This window comes from Denticeps clupeoides, chromosome 9 (assembly GCF_900700375.1).
Source record: "Denticeps clupeoides chromosome 9, fDenClu1.1, whole genome shotgun sequence".
In the NCBI taxonomy this organism is placed as follows: Eukaryota; Metazoa; Chordata; class Actinopteri; order Clupeiformes; family Denticipitidae; genus Denticeps; species Denticeps clupeoides.
In genome coordinates this window covers 1,804,559-1,825,384 of record NC_041715.1, presented here as the reverse complement: position 1 = coordinate 1,825,384, position 20,826 = coordinate 1,804,559, and the positions used below count along the sequence as shown (strand labels likewise).

The 20,826-nt window shown below is 45.3% G+C and overlaps 2 protein-coding genes and 1 long non-coding RNA gene across 3 annotated transcripts; 1 reads left to right on the top strand and 2 right to left on the bottom strand.

Annotated features, from left to right (window-relative positions):
• The first annotated feature begins 7,326 nt into the window (after positions 1-7,326).
• On the top strand, positions 7,327-10,064 carry LOC114797476 (uncharacterized). Its single transcript, XR_003750871.1, has 2 exons — positions 7,327-7,526; positions 9,848-10,064. It is a non-coding gene; the product is annotated as an uncharacterized LOC114797476 (long non-coding RNA).
• trim13 (tripartite motif containing 13) lies at positions 7,361-13,425 on the bottom strand. Its single transcript, XM_028992401.1, has 3 exons — positions 13,397-13,425; positions 10,467-10,590; positions 7,361-9,193 (listed from the first exon to the last, which is right to left on the bottom strand). The coding sequence occupies exons 2-3, from the start codon at positions 10,503-10,505 to the stop codon at positions 8,039-8,041; spliced, it is 1,194 nt and encodes a 397-aa protein (XP_028848234.1). The 5' UTR covers positions 10,506-10,590; positions 13,397-13,425; the 3' UTR covers positions 7,361-8,038.
• A 1,362-nt stretch (positions 13,426-14,787) lies between these two features.
• LOC114797424 (zinc-binding protein A33-like) lies at positions 14,788-17,966 on the bottom strand. Its single transcript, XM_028992382.1, has 6 exons — positions 17,182-17,966; positions 16,811-16,906; positions 16,452-16,682; positions 16,353-16,375; positions 16,157-16,272; positions 14,788-15,894 (listed from the first exon to the last, which is right to left on the bottom strand). The coding sequence occupies exons 1-6, from the start codon at positions 17,575-17,577 to the stop codon at positions 15,353-15,355; spliced, it is 1,404 nt and encodes a 467-aa protein (XP_028848215.1). The 5' UTR covers positions 17,578-17,966; the 3' UTR covers positions 14,788-15,352.
• Between the last annotated feature and the right edge of the window lie 2,860 nt (positions 17,967-20,826).

The following is a 20,826-nucleotide window of genomic DNA, read 5'->3' as shown; positions in this document are numbered from 1 at the left end:
GCGGTGACGTCACCCGAGGAGCGCTGTAAAACCATTAACAGTCATTCTGGCTGTGTTACATCTTGTGGTATGAATTTCTCTTATTTTTAGCCAAATCTTTAAAAAAAATCTAGCGTTTTTTTCTCTTTTATCTCAAAAGTGTAAAGATCTGCCGTAAAATCCTCATACGTCAACATTTTTCACTTTACAAAGTGATCAAACATTCAATAATTTCCAGGAGTTAACCATTAAATGCCAGTTTAAACGTTTGTATTACCGATACGATCATATTTTTCCATATAATTAATAGAGGGACGAGGCAGTGGTGAAATAATGACACTCCACACCCCTTGTGGCCAAAAATGTACAAAATCTTCCATAAAATTCTCATACATCAATTTTTTTTTTCATAAATCACTTCGTCAACTTGAGGATTCACAGACTCTGCCCCATTTCTGTCAAGCGGCACTAAGGCCACCTCTTTTTTTTTCAATCAACACAAACTACTTTACTTGGCAAGCACTTTTATCCAAAGCGACGTAATCCAAAGAGTTTACAGAGTTTAAATTGTTAAGTGCTAGACGAAAAAAATTAAATTTGTGCAGTGTGTGTGCGTGTGTAAGTGTTAGACTCTTCTGAAATACTTTTTGAACAAGTGGGTTTTCAACTGCTTCTTAAAGGTGGTAGTAGTCCGCCAGTTAACCTGTAGCGGGTTTCAAGCGCTACTCGGACCCTTTTACTTCTAACTGCACATGCCTGGCAGTGTGTCCTGTCGGTCGTGCAAGGCTGCAACACTGTGCGACGCTGGCTGAGCTAATTTGTGTCGTGTGGTCGGCACCCATTTGGGGAATTCTTTGCGTTTGCCTAATACAATTACACAATTAAGATGAACAAGGCCGTATTATCACCATTAACCAAGACGTCTACTGCCTCCTGAAAATTTTACTCCGATCCTGTAGGATAACAAGTGTGTTAAATGTCTCATAGTCACACAGATTAGGCCCTGGCTGTGTGTGGGGTGTATCGCTTGTCCATTACACGCCGTAACAGGTTTTATTGAAAAGTGAAAGTGTAAGTGAAGTGATACGCAGCACAACACACAGTGACACGTGTCCTCTGTATTTAACCATCACCCTTGGTGAGCAGTGGGCAGCCATGACGGGTGCCCGGGGAGCAGTGTGTGGGGAAGGTGCTCTGCTCAGTGGCTTGAGATTCAAACCGGCAACCTTCCGATTTCGGGGCCGCTTCCTTAACCGCTAGGCCACCACTGTGCTCCAGTGCCAGGTTGGTGGAGACTCGAGCTGGGACGAGATTTGTCAAATACCTTTTAATTTAGCGGGATCTTTGGTTTTGCTTAAGCTCTGCAGCACTCTGGCTCTCCCATAACCACAATGGATGTGTCTCCACTGCAAATTGGAAACAGTTGGACAGGACTCCCAGTCCCAGAAGCAGTGCGGTCCCAACACTCTCATCCAGCGTGGGACGTGGACACACACACTGCCTGTGGGTTCGTACTGTGGCCCACAAACTCTGCTGTAGATATGAAACTGAGGACTGGAAGAAGAAGAAGAAGACATGAGGACTGATGAGAACTGGTCCTGGAATCAGAAGGTTGCCGGTTTGAATCCCGATCCGCCAAGGTGCCACTGAGCAAAGCATGGTCCCCACACACTGCTCCCCAGGCGCCTGTCATGGCTGCCCACTGCTCATTAAGGGTGATGAGTTAAATGCAGAGGACAAATTTCACTGTGTGCACCGTGTGCTTTGCTGCTGTATATCACAATGACAATCAGTTCACTTCTCAAATGTAAAGCAGGCGGCTGGACGGGGGCGTTAATGTTAATCGCGATTTATCGAGTTCGACTCGGGAAAACGTCACGAAGCAACAGTGACACGACGACACCTCTAATACAGCCGACACATCGCACCACGTCCTCCTCATTCTGACGATTCAGCGTTCAATTCCCCTCCGAAGTCCGCGCCGGAGCCTGAGCTGGGGTTGCTACCCGGTTCGGGAGCGCATTCCCCTCGTCCAATCAGAGGCCGGGGGCTCAGTCTCGGCTCGGCCAATCGGAGACGAGGGGCGGCGCCAACGAATTTGAATGAGGCGACGAGCTTTCGGCGCCATTTTCGAGTGAGCGGCGACCGCGGCGGCAGCAGCTGCGTCTGTGTGCGGAGCTCCGGATGAAGAGCCCAGCCAAGGCAGCGGGGGTAGAAACCCGCACAAAATAACGACGTGCGCGTAGTTAAAAAAAAAAAAAAAAAGTAAATATGTACATACAAAAAAGAAGAAGTGGAGTGTCGGGCTGGACGGATGACGACAAGCTGGAGCCCCGCGCCGGAGACGTTAGGCGGCTAACCGTTAGCATCGCTGGCCCGAGGACCGGAGAGTCCCGAGTTCGCTGCGCCGCATTTCTCTTTTTCCTCCTGCTTTTTGCATCTCCCCTCCTTGCACGGCGGTCCTCTGGATTTATTCTTTTTTTTTCAGGGATTTAAAAAGCAAGGATTTCTCGCCACTGTCACGCGAGCGATTCTGAGGTAAATATTTCGATTATAGATCAGTGCAACGTGTTATTTTAATCTGTCACTTTAAGGCGTTTACATCTTTCTTTTTTGTGTGTTTTTTTTTTTTTTTACTACTTTTTGGAAGGAGCAATTCGATAATGGGACCATATTTCTCTTCCCAGTTAAATATAGTATATAGAATAAAAATATAGTGTCGTGGGAGAATAGATGGGTTTTTTAAAAATTGATAATTTTATTTGTACCGCTCTTGTAGACTTTGCCGATTGCGAAACATCTGCGCCGTTCGTGTTATGCAAATGAGCGGAAAGTTAATTGCTGATCAGCGTGTCGGGGACGGCCGGACCCGGGGTGCGTGTATTCGTCCACGCACCTCGTTTGCGTGGGCCGTGGGCGTTACGAGTGTTTTTTGTAGATTAGTGGCCCGACTACCCCCCCCCCCCCCCCCCCCCCCTTCCAACTTGCACCGAGCGGGTCCGGTGTGAAACCCGGATTACGTCGGTGAAAACACGTCGTTGTTGTTTGTTTTTTCTCCCGGCGTGCACCGGGTCGAGTTATTTGCATTCGGAGCGTCGCCCCGCCCAGCTGGCGTTGTTGTTTGTTGTTGTTTGTCTTTTGCGTGACGTTTGCACGTGGCGTGGGCCGTGAACCGCGCATTGTCGTGATGGTTGTAAAGGTCGCTGTTCGGGTCACGGGGGCGTCCAAGCGGGGTCACGCCCGCTGACCTCCTGACCCCACGCACGGATTCTTCTCTGTTTGTAAATGGTTTTTTATTGATTATTTCCCTTGATGCGCGTTGTAAAATGGTTTGTGGGTGGTGTGTGTGTGTGTGACACCATGTCAGGTGTCCGCCAGAAATCAGGGCCGTGTCTGGGACCGGTCCGGAGTGTGTGTGTGTGTGTTTGCGTGTGTGCCAGTTGCTGAAGTTGTCCGGTCTGGCCTGGACGATCGCAGTTGCACGCGACTGTTTATTCAGACAATTTGCGAACCACTGGTTTTAAATTATGTCTGTATCCACTTTATAGTTTCTTATCTGCCTTCGAATGCGTAATTTATTTACTTCAACATGATTATTTATCATTATTATTGCTAGTTGCTGGTCTGTTCGTATGTTTTACACTTCCTGGAACGTGTTGTATTTGTGTGTTTTTAAATTTGGAACTTATTGTTTTTGCATTATTCTGACCGGGGGAACAGGTTTTTATCTCCTTTCTTTCTCCCCTCTCTCTGTGATTCGGTTCAGGACCTGCGGTTAAATAATATAAATTAATCGATTAGTGACCCGTCAACTCTCCCGTTTCTCAGGAATATACTTTCTCACTCGAACTCGCTGAAGTAATTTTTGCAGATTACCACACACACACACACACACACACACACACACCCTGACAAGAGTTGCCAATGTGCAAACAAGATTATGGAACCATATTTCCCTTCCCAGTGAAATATTGTCATGGGAGAATAGACGTATTGTAAAAAAATAAAATAATTTCATTTGTCCCGATTGTCGACAGATTGCGAAAATGTTGAACCCCCCCCTCCAGTTTATGCAAATGAGCAGAAAGTTAATTGCTGATTAATTACCACTACACGTGTCTAGGAGTATAGTTAAAATAATTTGTAGTTCATAACATTTTTTTTTTTTTTTTGGAGGTGTTTATTTCGGAAATTCTTCATGATTGTCAGATTCAAGAATTAGTTTTCATTTCTCCACATCACTTGCCCTGCTCTGGTCCACCAGTCTCTGCCTGATGTGCTGCTTTTAGGAGTTTGCTTAATTACTATTAAATTATTATTAAAAGCTTATGGAATAACTGTGCACTTTTTGCCCCATAATCTCCTCTGGACTCTGGTAGTGTCCATTTTCTCGTCGGGTTTCTTACACTTTACTGAATTATTGATATTGTTCTTATTATTTTAATTAGCTTTGACTAATTAAAATAATTTACTTGTTTTTTTGTTTGAAAAACTTTAACATTTTTAAAATGTACGTAGAGAGTAGAGCCATTTCTTCTGTGAACTAACAGTGACACTTAGTCCACTTCCTGTCTGTTCAGAGAGTGTGTGTGTGTGTGTGTGTGTGTGTGTGTTACTTGCATTTCTTTTTAAAAATGTAATTATATTAAGACAGGTTAGTATAATACTAATATTGTTGTATTCATCCTGACTTTGTGCCCATGATAAATTAGATTCTGTATACAAGATGAAATAATCCCTGTGTGTGTGTGAGAGAGAGAGAGAGAGAGATACCTGGGTCATGTGGTGTCCACACACATCATGATATCCAGTTTAAAATTATTTATTTTGGGTTCTTCTTCTGGACGAAGGTTTTTTTTTGTTTGTGTGTGTGTGTGTGTGTGTGTGTGTGTGAGGGGAGTGCAAAGAGAACTGATTACAGACTAAATTAAATGAGATTCAATTTGTTTCTGAATGCGGAATGGGGCTTGACTTTTTTTTTTTTTTGAGGGGCTAAACACGGATGCTCACACACACAGAGATATTTTAAGCAGTATTTGTTTTTATTACAAATTCTACTTTGATATATTTATTAGTTAGGGTGAATAAGCATGTGGGACGGGTTAAATTCAACCATCCCATCTCTGACCTCGTATTTTAATGTGTAATATATTCACATCGCATCGTGGCCTGATGATGATGATGATGAAGGTGACCAGACGGGACTCGTTCATGTTGGTCACGTGTCATTATCTAATGTTGACATGGTGGCGGTCTGTGTTGTTGGTGTGTCAGGAAAAACCCGGAATGCTTGTAAAATGAAGAGCACATTTCAGACGATTTAAACATGTTAATCTACACTCGTTCATTCATAAAAATGAGTAGGAAGGTGGAAATGTCACAAAATGCTTACAACTGTAACCACGTTCAATATAATATTGTACAACAAACAGTAATAAATTCTTTATAATTTATTACCCATATACATTTTAAGTTGTCTGTGGACGTGTGTGTGTGCGTGGCAGAAATATTAATTATTTTATAATTATTATTATATTCCGGCCCCACTGCCGATGGCTCTGAAACGTATTACGCAGGACTCGTAGCGGCTCGGTCAGCGGAATTAGAACTTGGTGTGTGTGGCCAAATCAACGGAAACAGCTCACAAGCAATGGTGTGTGTGTGTGTGTGTGTGTGTGGGGAGACGTGCATCCGTCCATTCGTTTATTCAGCAGGCCGGTTTAAGTTGTACAATAAACTTATTATTGGCGAAATATGTCTTGTTAAACTGCAGCAGCGTGGGACGTCCCAGAGTTTAGTACCATAACGTAAACTCCGCCCATTTATACTCCCATAAGGTGTGTGTGTGTGTAAAAAGTAGTGTATTCAGGTATCAAATCAAAAAGGCTGAATTTAGATCATTTGGTAGAAGCCCCAGAATCCACGTCTGATGACCGCTGGCATAGAGTACGGCCCAGGTCGTTTTATAACGTCGTTCAGCGCTGTGCCCGGTCGCTAAGCCGCCGTTCTGGTATCGCCAGCCGAGGCGTGCCGCGCCGCGTGAAGGAATAATAATGATTGCGTCTGGAGCCCCTGGTTTACCTGCTACCGCGCTGCGGCGGTCCACAGATAATCTTTCATAATCGGCTCCGGAATTAATAATTGACTGCTCCACCAAATCTTGCCGGTGAACTCTGACCCTGGGAACCGGTGGCGCTGTCGGCCGCCCGAGGTGCGAAGGAGAGTGAACACACATCCTTCACGGTGATGCAAATGGCAGTTAACATGCGACGCGCGACTTAACCCCATTAGCCTGGGACCCTGGCGTGGTGCTGGCGGGGGGGTGTGTGTCCTGGCGTGGTGCTGGCGCGTGTGTGTGTGTCTTCATGTGTCTCTTGTTCTGTTTCAGATGAGTCCCGGCGGCACCCTGAAGAGACTGGGGGGGGACAGGAAGCAGGATGTACGTGGATCTGGGCGCTGCTGTAGCAGCACAGAATGGTTTGTGGTCGTACGGAGATGCAGGCCATGCCGTGCTGCAGCAGCAGTTCCCGGGAGGCCGACTCGCCCCCGGCACGCCCCGTCTTCTCATTATAAATCTCGGTCTGTTGTAACCGTGAACAGACTCTGTCCAGATTCGCCCACCTGACGGCTGCTCTGCTGTAGCAGCACGTAAATATTGGAGTTACTCCGCGGCAGAAGCCTCCAATATTGATTGTGCTGCTGAAGCAAGGCGGGCTCCACCCCGACTCCACCCGGCCGGGAGCAGCAGCAGGCGGAGTCGAACTTGTGGTGGGGCGGGGTCACGTGTACAGGCCTTCCTGGGCGGAAGGTGACTGGACGCCGTGCACACGTGGTGTAAATGTGTCTATTGATTTTATTTCACCTCGACTCCCGTTCCCCCTGAACGCCGCGGTATTTCATATTTCGTTAGAATACGCGTTCCGTCATGCTGCGGTGAAATATTCATATTCATCAATAATTCAACGAGCTGCTGCCGCGCCTGCGTCGTTTTATCTGTGTGTGTGTGATTGATTTATATATATATATATATATAAATCACACAATTTATAAGCCAGGTTACTGTATATATAATACTGTATATACACATAATATATAAGCCAGGTTACTGTATATACACATAATATATAAGCCAGGTCTCTCTCTCTCTCACACACACACACACTGTATATATACACATCGTGTTTACGTTTAAGGCATTAGGCAGAGCACTTATCCAGAGCAATTTACAACATGCTTCTGTAACAACTTGTGACTGTGTGTGTGTGTGTGTATATATATATATATATATATGCACACACACACACAACTTAACAATATATATATATATATATATATAAACCAGGTTATTGTTTTTACATTTTGCAAAAGTTTGAAAGGCCCGATTTTTTTTCTTCATAATTTGTGTGTGTGTGTGTGTGTGTGTGTGTGTGTGTGTGTATATATTTATTTCTTGGTTGGACGTGCAGGCGCCGCCGTCGAACGCGGGAATAACGCGCCACCTGAACCCGGGTTCCCGCCACGCAGTCATCTACGGCCCTGCTACTCTGGTATTTCTCAGTTATTAGTCGTTCGGTGATTTAAAAACGCGCTTCGTGTATTTAAATGTGTTTCATCGCCCGAAACGTGCACAGTTTTAGCCCAATTTAACTTAATTTTACATTTTTATTTAATGCCGGTCCTTCTACCCTCTCGGTCCTTTGTCGCGCTGCGCAGATCGTGGCGGTGAAAGTGACCGTGGAGAAAATTTTCACGTTGGCGCTTATTTCCGACTGAACATCGTGTTTTTTTTGTTATAATATTTATAATAGTTACGCGAAAGAAAAAAAAAGTTAGTTTTGCGAATCCAGGACTGAAATATTGTCCTGAAACGCAGCGTGTTGAATATATACGTTTAATCGTCGTTAATACTTTTGATATGTAAATGTGAACCGTGTCGTGGCGGTGGGGACGGTTTACTTTCATCCTCGTTTTGCCCGGTAACAGGGGGCTAAATATACACACACAGACACAGGCGCGTACGTGGGGTGACGCGCGTTCCGGCCGGGGCTAAAGGTCACTCCTACACGACTTCGTTGAGGAAGTCGGCCCCGGCGTGGACCAGGTCCAGCACGCAGCCGCGGCCCAGCTCCCACGCGAGCGCGCACAGCGCGGCCGTCTCCGTCCAGCAGCGCGCTGCGTGGCGCGCGAGCTCGGCGGCGGACGGGACGCGGGGGCGGGGCCAGCGGTCAGGCGGGAGCAGCGCGGCGACGAGGACGCACAGGCACGCGGCCAGGGCCAGCGGCGTGGCCAGCGCGCGCGCGAGAGAGACCCCGGGCGCGCTCTCGTGGGGCGCGCGCAGCGCGTCCAGCTCGCCGAGCGTGACTGAGTCCCACCGCGTGACGTCGAAGTCGCGCGCGAGCGCGCCCGCTTCCTCGGCGGCGCGCGTCGGCGTCCTCGGCGGCGGCGGCGCGTCCCGGATGACGCGCAGCCTCTCCCGGAAGTCCTGCATCTGCTGCAGGAAGGCAAGCGGGTCGGAGAGCGCGCGGAGCGACTCGGCGAGCGCGAGGGCGCGCCGCCGCTCCTCCAGGGCCGCGCGCAGGCGCGCGATCTCCGGCTCGTAGGTCCGAGCGACGCGCAGCCGCAGCGCCTCGAAGTCGGACAGCACCTCGGCGCGCCGGTGCTCGAGCGCGCGCACCCGCCGATCCAGGTAGTCGGCGGCGCGCTGCGCGCCCCCGCCTACCAGCCTCAGCGCCGCCTCCCGGCGCCCCTCCAGCTCCTGCAGGCGCGCCCCCGCGTCGGCGCCGCGCCAGCCCTCCAGCTCGGCGCGCAGCGCGTCGAACGCGTCCCTCTCGCGCGCGTGCGCGTCCTCCAGCGCGCAGAAGCGGTGGCCGTCGTGGTCGGCGGCGGTGGCGCAGAAGCCGCAGATGAGCCGCAGGTCGGTGGCGCAGAAGATGTTGAGCGGCTGGCCGCGGTGGGCGGGGCAGGGGGCGGGGCGGGGCAGCCCGCGCACGCGGCGGAACTTGTCCGCGACGCCGCGCAGCGAGCGGTTGGCCGCGCCGCCGTGCGGCGCCTCCTGGCGACACGTCGGGCACCGGAGCGGCGGGCGGCCGCCGTGCGCCACGCCGTCCAGGCACGTCCGGCAGAAGCTGTGCGAGCAGGGCAGCACCCGCGGGTCCTCGAACAGGCAGCAGCAGATCGGGCAGGTCAGGTCCTCCTCCAGCAGCTCCATGGCGTCCTGCGGAGAGGGAGGCGGCGACACGCTTTCAATTCTGTTGCCATGCAAAGCGCCGCTGACGTCGGTCGACCACGTTCCCGCCGATCCTGACGAATCTCGGACCCGGAGAGTCACGTGTACATTTATTTATTTTTATTTTCTTCCCCTGTTTCCATGCCACCAGGAAGCGCGCGCCGATTGGCTAAGACCGCCACTTCCGGGAGAGGAATGCAAATTATAGGAAACGTCAAAGAAACAGCAGCAACTACCATATAGTCGCAATAAAAACGTGTCAAAAGGGCTTCCATGTTTAGGACAAACTGGTAGTAAGCAGAAGACCCACGTTCGAACCCCACTTACTTTCATCACATCCCTGAGCAGGACACTTAAACCTGAGTGTCTCCAGGGGTGGGGGGGCTGTCCTTGTAACTACTGATTGTTAGTCTCTCTGGATAAGAGCGTCTGGTAAATATATAAACTATACAGTAGATGACACTACGCTGTAAAGGTACTGTTTACAGACAATCTACATTGTACATCAGGGTTGCTCAGGGACACGATGGTAGTAAGTGGGATTTGAACCTGGGTCTTCTGGTTCATTAGGTGAGCGTGTTACCCACTAGGCCACTACCACCCATCCCATAAATGCCCACATTTCATATTTCTGTCTCCCAGCTCTACGAGCTCGGACTCGCCACCCCTCACACTTCCTGTTCTCGCTCCTACCGCCTGGATGCTGGTTCCGCAGCGTCAGAACTGGACCTGCCAGACACGGAGCTCTCAATTCCCCGCCATCGCCAGAACACTGATAAACTCAACAATACGCTTCCAGCCGTACACACCGGATCTTTTGCACATCTCTGTCTTGAAATAAACATCATGTTGTCCTGTTTGCTTTTCTATTACAGTCCTGTACAGTATTTAAGTTCTAGTTAGTATAGTTTAGTGTGTATATACATATTTTTCTTTTATTATTGCACTATGGGGAAGTTTGTGTGAAACAGTATTTCAATACACTGTATACTGTGTACACTGTCGTACTGACAGTAAACCGATCCGGAATCCTGACACCAGTAAACCTGATCGTGACGTCAGCACCCGCAGCAAGCCGGGGGTTCCCGCTCCACGGCGGGGACGCGGGTCCGGGACACATGCGCTTGTTTTTCCGCCGTTTTTTACCGGTTGCGTGAACGTCGTGGAAGCTTAAAAAAAAAGCTTTTACCAAAATCCCGAGTGGATAAAAGACGGAAGCGGTTCGTCGGGGCGTCTTTAATAATGAGCGGGCGGTACGTACCGGAGCCAGCTGTTCCCCGCCGGGGACGGACGTGGTCATCGTGGAGGGCGGCTGGAGGATCTGCGGGACCGGGGGAGGGGGGCGCTGCACCAGTCCTCGGGCGAGAGTCCGCCTCGTTTTATTCCTAATAGTGGAATTAATAACGAGGAAATCGGTAAAAACGTTGAGCACCGACGTTTATTCGCCATGTTACAGTAATACGGTCGCACCTTATTAGGGCTGCACGATTATGGCCGAAATTATGATCTCGATTCATTTTTGTATTAATCGCGATTTTTCCTTGTTTTGGATTGAATTTTATTGCACTCTGTTTTAAACACAGTAAGTGAACAAGGTTTCCAGTTCAAAAAATGAAACCTCAAATAAAAATAACTCATGAATAATAAACTAAAAAATAAACAGCAATTGCAGAGTACAACGATAAAGTGCAAACAACTAGGGGGGGAAAAACCATAATACAAGGAACAGAAACACCGGCCAGTCGACATTTTCTGGCTTAAGAGATGACCGAAGGCAGGTCACTATGAAAATACTTTAACAATACTACTTTAATACGAAAGATGACCATCCGTTTACCTGCTTATTTGGAAGAAAATAACAATAAAGACAGGGCAGGTCCATACTATACAGAACATACAGGACTATAGACAATCAATGAACTGTACGATATATGCAGGTGTCCGTACAGAAGCTCTGCTTTTTCCGTGTGGTGGGGCTGTGGTGGTCTGGTCTGGAACACGAATAACGTTATTCATCGAACCTGACATTTCGTACCATACAAGATGACAAAATATAATCTTACCTATGAAACGTTATTCATAAATGTTTTGGTCCGCTCATTATACAGGGAGTGCAGAATTATTAGGCAAATGAGTATTTTGTCCCCATCATCCTCTTCATGCATATTGTCTTACTCCAAGCTGTATAGGCTCGAAAGCCTACTACCAATTAAGCATATTAGGTGATGTGCATCTCTGTAATGAGAAGGGGTGTGGTCTAATGACATCAACACCCTATATCAGGTGTGCATAATTATTAGGCAACTTCCTTTCCTTTGGCAAAATGGGTCAAAAGAAGGACTTGACAGGCTCAGAAAAGTCAAAAATAGTGAGATATCTTGCAGAGGGATGCAGCACTCTTAAAATTGCAAAGCTTCTGAAGCGTGATCATCGAACAATCAAGCGTTTCATTCAAAATAGTCAACAGGGTCGCAAGAAGCATGTGGAAAAACCAAGGCGCAAAATAACTGCCCATGAAGTGAGAAAAGTCAAGCGTGCAGCTGCCAAGATGCCACTTGCCACCAGTTTGGCCATATTTCAGAGCTGCAACATGACTGGAGTGCCCAAAAGCACAAGGTGTGCAATACTCAGAGACATGGCCATGGTAAGAAAGGCTGAAAGATGACCACCACTGAATAAGACACACAAGCTGAAACGTCAAGACTGGGCCAAGAAATATCTCAAGACTGATGTTTCTAAGGTTTTATGGACTGATTAAATGAGAGTGAGTCTTGATGGCCCGTGGCTGGATTGGTAAAGGGCAGAGAGCTCCAGTCCGACTCAGACGCCAGCAAGGTGGAGGTGGAGGACTGGTTTGGGCTGGTATCATCAAAGATGAGCCTGTGGGGCCTTTTCGGGTTGAGGATGGAATCAAGCCCAACTCACAGAATCCATGGATGGCAGGCTTTTGAGTGTCCTTGCAAAGAAAGGTGGCTATATTGGTCGCTGATTTGTTTTTGAATGTCAGAAATGTATATTTGTGAATGTGGAGATGTTCTATTGGTTTCACTGGTAAAAATAAATTACTTTACTTTACTTTATTTGGCAGACGCTTTTATCCAAAGCGACTTACAATGGGAAGACACCAGCAAATAATTGAAATGGGTATATGTTTGTTTTTTGTTAATTTGCCTAATAATTATGCACACACAGATATCCCCCTAAAATAGCTAAAAATAAAAACCTAAAAACTACTTCCAAAAACATTCAGCTTTGATATGAGTTTTTTTGGGTTCATTGAGAACATGGTTGTTCAATAATAAAATTATTCCTCAAAAATACAACTTGCCTAATAATGCTGCACTCCCTGTAAAAGTCCATTAGAGAAGTGTGGTTGAACGAGTTCAGAACCTTGTCCAAATATGACCTCCTAGGGTTTTTTTTTTTATCTGTGTATACAGTACAGGCCAAAAGTCTGGACACAACTTCTCATTCAACGTGTTTTTTTTTTTTTATTTTCATGACCATTTACGTTGGTAGATTCTCACTGAAGGCATCAAAACTATGAATGAACACATGTGGAGTTATGTACTTAAAAGGTGGTAAAAAAAAAAAAAAAGGTGAAATAAGTGAAAACATGTTTTATATTCTAGTTTCTTTGCTCTGTCTTGGCATTCTCTCGATGAGCTTCAAGAGGTCGTCACCTGAAATGCTTCTCCAACAGTCTTGAAGGAGTTCCCAGAGGTGTTTAGCACTTGTTGGTCCAGCTCACCCCAAACCATCTGGATTGGGTTCAGGTCCGGTGACTGTGGAGGTCAGGTCTCCACTTTTTGTTAAGTACAGAACTCCACATGTGTTCATTCATAGTTTTGGTGCCTTCAGTGAGAATCTACCAACGTAAATGGTCATGAAAATAAAGAAAACACGTTGAACAAGAAGGTGTCCAAGGTTTTGGCCGGTACTGAATATACACACACCTTCATATATATATATATATACACACACATACACACACAGGTGTACAGGCGTGCGTGTCGCTGTATTCCTGTCTGCTTTACAGAGTTATACCGTCTTCTGTAAAATGTCGGCGTATTTCCCCCCTGCATACAGGCTACGGCGGGTTTATAACCTTCCGTACGCGTCTCTTAACCGGGTGGAATTTAAAATAAAGGCGCTTATTTAAAAGGCGTGGCGTGTTTGCAGCTTACTTACTGATCGCTGTAGTTGCCGCTTCCGGTGCGCGCTCCCGTACCGGAAGTCGGTGGGCGCGTCACAGCGGGCGCGTTCACGAGTCTGCCAGGGCCGTCAGTCTCCTATTCGGAGTTAGAGGATCGATTCTTTTTTTAATCTCACCTCCTGAAACAGAGGACTGGTGCTGTTTTTATATGTTATATTAGATATTAGATTATTAGATGTTATATTAGATGTTATCTCTCGTCCTTGGCTTGATTGTAATTGTGAGACACTGCAGCACAGCACACGGTGACACGGTGAAATGTGTCCTCTGTATTTAACAGTACGGTTTCCTTTTGGAGACGACCAAGTGGCTGACCGCTGTTCAGGGTGGGGAGGGGTCGTCCTTCCTTTTCACTCTTGGGGTTTTGGAGTATTTAACCATGGTACATGTGTGTGAATTTCATCCGTTATTTTTACATATTTACTGTTGATATCTCCTTATGGTAAGCGGAGTTGCTCTGGGTTTATTTATGCAGTAAACTTTGACATTAATAATTGGAAACGTGTCTCTGGCCTGGGGGTGAAACGAACCTGTGTGGTTTTTTTGGTTGAAGTTCCGCTTCTGCAGGGTTCTGCCACCATCTAGTAAAATCTGCATGTGTAACAGGGTATGTTACTTTCATTTCACTACAAATTGGTATTTTGTTATATAATAAAATTTTAAATCTCCTGCCTTTTGGTTTTGGGTGTGCGAGCATTTTTTCATACTTTACCGGAGGCAAGTTCCTCCTGCCACGCTGGGTTTGGGAAAAGTGAATAAATCCGGTTTGAGACCAAAATTAATTTTCATCATACAGGATATTGCCCACTTAGAAGTAGATGAGATTGGCAGTAATGGAGGGGGAGTTGGACCGAGCTTTACTTTATGTTTCTTCAGGGGAGCCCGGCCTGAGACGCTCTGCACCCACGACCCACGTTTTATTTGTTTCAGGTATGAAGTTTAGTTTGTATGATGCTAATGAGAGTTCATATTGTTCTTATGTAGTTATAGAATAATTTGTGTATAGTAATATGTATAGTAATTGTGTAGTAATATGTCTAGTGATTTGTTAATCCTTCTGTATATTTTTGAATGTTTAATTGGTCAATTTGTATATTTTCCTGTATTGGGAGTCGATTTATTGTGTGATTCCGGTCAGACCTTTTCTTACTTTACCAGAGGGCAGCCCGGCCTGAGACGCTCTGCAGCCACGACCCACATTTTATCTGATTCAGTAAAACATCAGTTGCAACCAAGTTCCGTGTCTTGTCTCTACTACACGATCGTGACGCAGAGTACTTGAAAGGGACAGGTCCAGGGACAACGGGTTACACGTATGGGTACACTTTTCATTCGAAATAAACTAAAACTTCACTCCTGGTACACACAGAACATTTTTAATGCACACACCACAAAAAGGCCAGTAATGTTCACTGAAAGACCCTGGAAATCTTCATAAGTCCCATCGTGCATTTAGCAGACGCTTTTATACAAAGCAACAGACATTTGTACAGGTTTGTAGAAAACTACAGACAATTAACTGTACATAACTTCATCTTTCTTATAATTTGCTCAAAGTAAGCTTTAATAACACATGAATAGGAATTTACCTGCTCTACGTCAGGAATCGACCAAAAAAGTTTATGATTGGTCAGTTCTGCAGAGATCATTGTCGCTAGTCACTTTTTGGTGGAAAAAATAATAATTAGAAATATTAACAAAGTAGACAAATAGTAACTAAATTGGCAATACTTTATCAATCCACGAAAGACGGCATGAAATAGTTCCAAAACCACTTCTACTTTTACATTTACGTCATTTACCAGACGCCCTTATCCAGAGCGCCTTACAGTCAGTAGTTACAGGGACAGTCCCCCCCTTGGAGACACTAAGTATCTTGCTCAGAGACATGATGGTAGTAAATGGGGTTACCTTTTAAGATGCAGGACTAATTAGAAGTGCTGTGGTCTTACAGACATCTCTACTGGTAAGATCCTCAGAGGAAAGAGTTTACAGTGAGTATTAAAGAAAGGAAAGACTCTCTCAGTGAAAGTGTGTGTGAGAGTGTGTAGATGTGTGTTATTAACAGCATCAGAGAACGACAACTTTCCTCTGTCCCAGTCCAGCGTCACTCTGATCTTCTGCAGCTTCCTGTTAACACTGAGGAGAGTCGCTTGCTTTGGTGTAGAACCTGCTCTATATTCAACATCATTATAACACATATACCAGATTCCACTCCTGCTGAAAACTGCTCCCTTCCTCTCTTCAGATACTGCCATGACACCCAGTGCCCAGCATTTATTTCCCCCGACATCAACATCCCAGCAGTGAGTCCCTGAGTTGAAGCCCTCAGATCCCAGAACAGCTCCATACAGACCAAATCTCTCTGGATTATCAGGAAGCTTCTGTTTCTCATCACTGAATCTCACACTGGTCAGATCTTCAGACAGGACGAGTTGTGGGTGAGCAGTGATGGGATTCAGAGTCACAGGAGCTGAAGAGAGAAAATCACACACATGAGGTTTGGTAGAGAAGATGCAGGTCTGATATTTTATATTCAGAAGTTAGGATTGATATGACTGAATAAACACAAATATTGTTATTTATTAATACATGTTTCTGTTTATGATAACTCACTATAGTAAACAATCTCCAGCATCTTCCTCAGACTGTAAACTTTGCTGCAGTTTCTATGATATCATCACAAATTCATTATTCAAATTATTATTACATGTACGTGTGTGTGAGAGACTCACTGTGAATAATCTCCTGCATCTCCTCCCAGACTGTGAACTTCAGGATCTCCAGGTGTTTCTCCACATGGATCAGGGCTCCTGAAAGCCTCTCTGGATGCTCCAGTCTGCACTGGGTTCTGGAATAACATTCAGGAGTCAGAGCTGCTGTGGGTTTGGGTTCAGAACCACAGAGATGATAGAGAAGCCTGTCACTTACCTTGTAATGGTGGTTCTGTAGTTCTGAGAAACAGGAATATGCCAGTTATTATTAATAAAATCTATAAAAATCCTGGTAGAGCAAGAACAGTCTTGGTACCTGCAGGAATGAGACATCTTCAGCTTCCATCTCCTCTTCTATGGCTCTGATTGTGTCTGAAAGAGATGATATCTCTCTACTCATCTTCTCCATCTTCTCCTTCGTCATCTGACTCTTCTGCTCCTCTTCCTCCCTCAGTGCTGCTATCCTGGCTGCTTCTTCATCGTGTAGAAACTGGTGAAGCTTCTCAAACTCCTCCTTAATCCTCCTCTCTGTGTGTTGGGTCTGGATCTACAATAAAAATCCAAAGTCACCCATATTTTTATTACTACATCAGTTCAGACGGTTCAGAAACAGAAACATTTTTTGACTACAATTTTTAAATGAACCCAAAACAGAAAAATGTCAATTAATCTTACCTTAATGTCCTCTACATTTTGATCATAGGCAAGTTTAACTTCTTTAATGGTCTCCAGGCTCTCCTGTAAGGTCTTCAGTTTCATCTTCAGCTCCTCCTACAATGAATCAGCACTTCAGTACTGCAGAGACTGTAGCTCGTGACCAACTACATTTACAGCGACTTAAAATCAGTAGAATCTGTTCTCCAAACTAGAATTTCTCAATTATGCTCCTGGAGAACCATCTGCCTGGAAGTTATTTTCTAACAGTCTAGAAACTTCATTTTTACACCTGAAGTCATTAAAGAGAAGCTGAAGTAGGTAATTTCTGGTAGGTGGTCCTGGTTAAGTACACAGCAGCACTGAAATATAAGTTTGTTATTTCTCCTCACCTTCAGATCCAGAGCTGCTTCATTTATCGGGCTGAAGTTGTGGTTTTTATGACTTTTTGAATCCCGACACACCAAACACACAGGCTGCTGATCCTCCAGACAGAAGAGCTTGAGTTTCTCACCATGTTGACTGCAGAGAACCTCAGACCCTGCTGAAGATCTCCGGCTCCTTTCTACTGAGAAGGACTCACACAGGTTCTTCAAGAAAAGATTAATAGGATAAGTGTCCCTGGAGCTCCTTCTCCTACAGACAGGACATTCTGGAGATCCTTTACTCTCCCAGAACTGCTGCAGACAAACTTTACAGACGCTGTGGCTACAGGACAGGATGAGAGGATCCTTGAAGATTTCACAACACACAGGACAGGAGAGATCCTCTTCTGACAAAGTCGCCATTATTTTTATATCCAGCAATAACCTGCCTTCCACAGTGCTCGAGTTTTTAATCTAACTTTCACTTTCACTCTTGTGATTACACTAGACGAGATCCCCACATTTCAGCCAAAAAGATCATCAGCTGCTGCATAAAACGCGAGAATAAAACAGAAAAATCCGACAGAGATGATTTTACAGGTTCCAGGAAGTCCGAAATAAAAGTGAGAGAGACATTGGGAAGGTGGTGAGAGTCAGGAGGCTCTGATTGGTCAATTCTGCTGCTAGAATTGACTGATTGGTTATTGGTAGAGATGCACCGATACCGGTATCTGGTATCAGCCTCGATAGCACATTTTCTAAAGTACTCGTACTCGTTAAAAATCCCCCGATTCCACGGTCTGAAAAATGTCTATGTATGAGCGGCGGGCAAGGGGTTAACCACAGGCGCCGAGTGCCCGCCCCCCGATCCAGGCCCCGCCCCAGAGGCCCCGCCCCCCAGCTCAGAGCGGGGAGAAGGTCGAGGCGACATGTCAGCCGTGTGGAACTATTTCAAAACGAATGAAGGCGACAAAACAAAGTCGGACTGCAAGTTGTGCTCAGCGACATTGTCCAGAGACTCAAAATGTCGCGCATTTAACACAAGTAATTTAATCAAGCACCTAAAATACAAAGAGTTTATCCGCGCTGCAGGAAACTTGCAAGACCAGAGAAAATGTCCAGAGACAATCCACGTGGTGTGAAAACAACCCAGGAAATGATCGAGTACATTGCACCAGGGACGGATTATGCCCCCCCCTAAATTGTCTGAGATGCTATGTCACTTGTGGGTCCAAACTAGTGCGGTGTACCGTGTTGTAAAAGCAGAATGATGTTGACAAAATCTTTTGCCTCACGTTACCTCACGTTAATGTTAGCACCAGGTTCCCCATCTCTGTTTGTAGAGACAAGTAGCAACGTAGCACAACCAGATCGTACCGTAACTAACAGTATTTGTTCGAATAATCCAGAATGTGCCAGTTCGAAACAGAAATGGAAATGTCTATAAAAGTGAACCAAAATGCCATGTACTTGTTATAATCTGCAATTGTTGCTTTGCAGCTTTCCCAAAGAAGACAATTACGTCCTCGTAGCTGGGGGGACAGTCATATCATGCGCAGGGCCAGGAACAAATAAATTCAAGGTGACCAACAGAATGAAATGGTAAAGTAAGCGAAATCCCAAATACTACCCATCACCCGTGCCATATTTAATAAAGCAATAACTTAGAGAAACAGCAGGTTTACTCGTGGGTTGTCAGAATGTTGTGGAGATGTGCGCTCATGTAGTTGATAGCTTGCCAGATGCAAGTTGACATGTATAAATCTGACGATGGTATAAGGTGCAACAAATAGACCCAACAAGAAATATGATGCGGTCAAAATAATATGTGCTGTGAATTTATTACAACTAAGAAATATAATGCAGTATAAAATAATATGCTAGGACTTTCAGCCTGTTATAAGACTAGAAAATCATATACTTCTGGTAATGAATAGTACGGAATATAATATGCCATATATCATATATTATAATATAATTACAACTAATATATTATACAATTATATAGAATAAGAGAGAGAGGTTTAGAGAGAGAGAGAGAGAGTCAAGGAGAGATGCAATATAAAAGGTAATGAACCTTTAAAAAGGCTTTTGGTTGTTAATCTTGTGATAACAAAGAAGAATAGAAGACTGTATAGAGCAGTGGTTCTCAACCTGCGGCCCAATTCATTTAAAAAAAATGCATTAAACAAATGAATGTATTAAACAAACTTTGAACAATATTTTTGTCACATAAAATCATTTTGGTGATCATGTTTTCATATGTGCAGAACTGACGCAACTATGAACTGATGCAATTCATCTCTTGTTTTTCTGATTTTGAGAAAATAAAATATGCAGGACATTTCATCAGAGAGCCATTCACTTTCCCTGTGGAAAAAATCAAAACCTCAGATTATTAAGTTCAAAAGTGCTTTCCATATTTGGATCCACATACATTTGAGAACGCACATTTTCCGCAGTGGGGGTGCTAGTAGCCTAGTGCGTAACACACTCGCCTATGAACCAGAAGACCCAGGTTCAAATCCCGCTTACTACCATTGTGTCCCTGAGCAGGACACTTAACCCTAAATTGCTCCAGGGAGACTGTCCCTGTAAATACTGATTGTAAGTCGCTCTGGATAAGTGCATCTGATAAATGCTGTAAATGTAAATGTAAAATGCAATGACGCGCATCAAGTCACAACTTCATTGTGCTGTTACTCCTTTTGAGCCGAATTTCACCAAATTGGTCGGCTCCCGACAACATCAGGTGTCCCATTAATGGTAAGTAGTAATATGCTCTCTAATGATAATAATACATGCAACTGTAATAATTTTAGATGCATAATATCTGGTTATTGAGCGTTGATGACGTCATATGTAAATAATATGCGGCCCGTGAGACTTGAACTTGGACATAGTGTGGCCCACTGCAAAAAAAGGTTGAGATCCACTGGTATAGAGAGTACAAAGCAAGTTCTCAAGCTGAACAAGCTGAATGAGGAGTTTTGATACACTGGCAGGGGGTTTAATACCTGCAGTGAATTTTCATTGAAAAGTGCTCACAACACCTGATTGGCTGACTGGAGGAAATGTAACAATTTTGCAACACTCTGAGTGGGGGAGGGGGGGTAGCAACTGTCTACTACAGCATGATGTCTGCTGTTCTAGCATCGAATGAGATAACCATCAGACAGAAGTCATAAAATATTACAACTTGTCCAGTTTTAATCAACAATGCAAACTGATCAGTTTGAACGTCATACAATTCATGCTCTAAATCAAAGCACTTTTGCTAATCATCCCATTTCTATTCAGCAGCCTGGTTATTACTATTACTATGGGGAAAGATAGGTCTCTCCCCATGATTTACGCATTGCAAGTTCTCCAATGTGAAAAAATATTGCTTGCGTTGCAAATTGTTTTGGGCTAGGGACCCCACGGGCCCCCTGCACCCTAAGGGCCCCTGGGCAACGGCCCCGCTGGCCCGGTCCGTAATCCGTCCCTGCATTGCACTGAGTGACCAGCCACTCTCGGAGGCAGAAAATGTGGGATTCCAGCGTCTCCTCCATGTTCTGGAGCCCAGATATGATGTCCATGATGTTTTTACTGATTGGCTGGGAGTTTTTAGTTATGAATGAATAGGCCTGGTCAACAGAAATTTGGAAAGACTTTAATGCCAGGAAATTA

Excerpts from the sequence above, each read along its gene's own strand:
- LOC114797424 (XM_028992382.1), bottom strand. The coding sequence starts at position 17,577 with ATGGCGACTTTGTCAGAAGAGGATCTCTCCTGTCCTGTGTGTTGTGAA. Across the intron at positions 16,683-16,810 it reads AAAATGTAGAGGACATTAAG|ATCCAGACCCAACACACAGA; the intron begins GTAAGATTAATT and ends TTTTTATTGTAG. Across the intron at positions 16,376-16,451 it reads AAGATGTCTCATTCCTGCAG|AACTACAGAACCACCATTAC; the intron begins GTACCAAGACTG and ends CCTGTTTCTCAG.
- trim13 (XM_028992401.1), bottom strand. The coding sequence starts at position 10,505 with ATGACCACGTCCGTCCCCGGCGGGGAACAGCTGGCTCCG. Across the intron at positions 9,194-10,466 it reads GCGGGGAACAGCTGGCTCCG|GACGCCATGGAGCTGCTGGA; the intron begins GTACGTACCGCC and ends CCCTCTCCGCAG.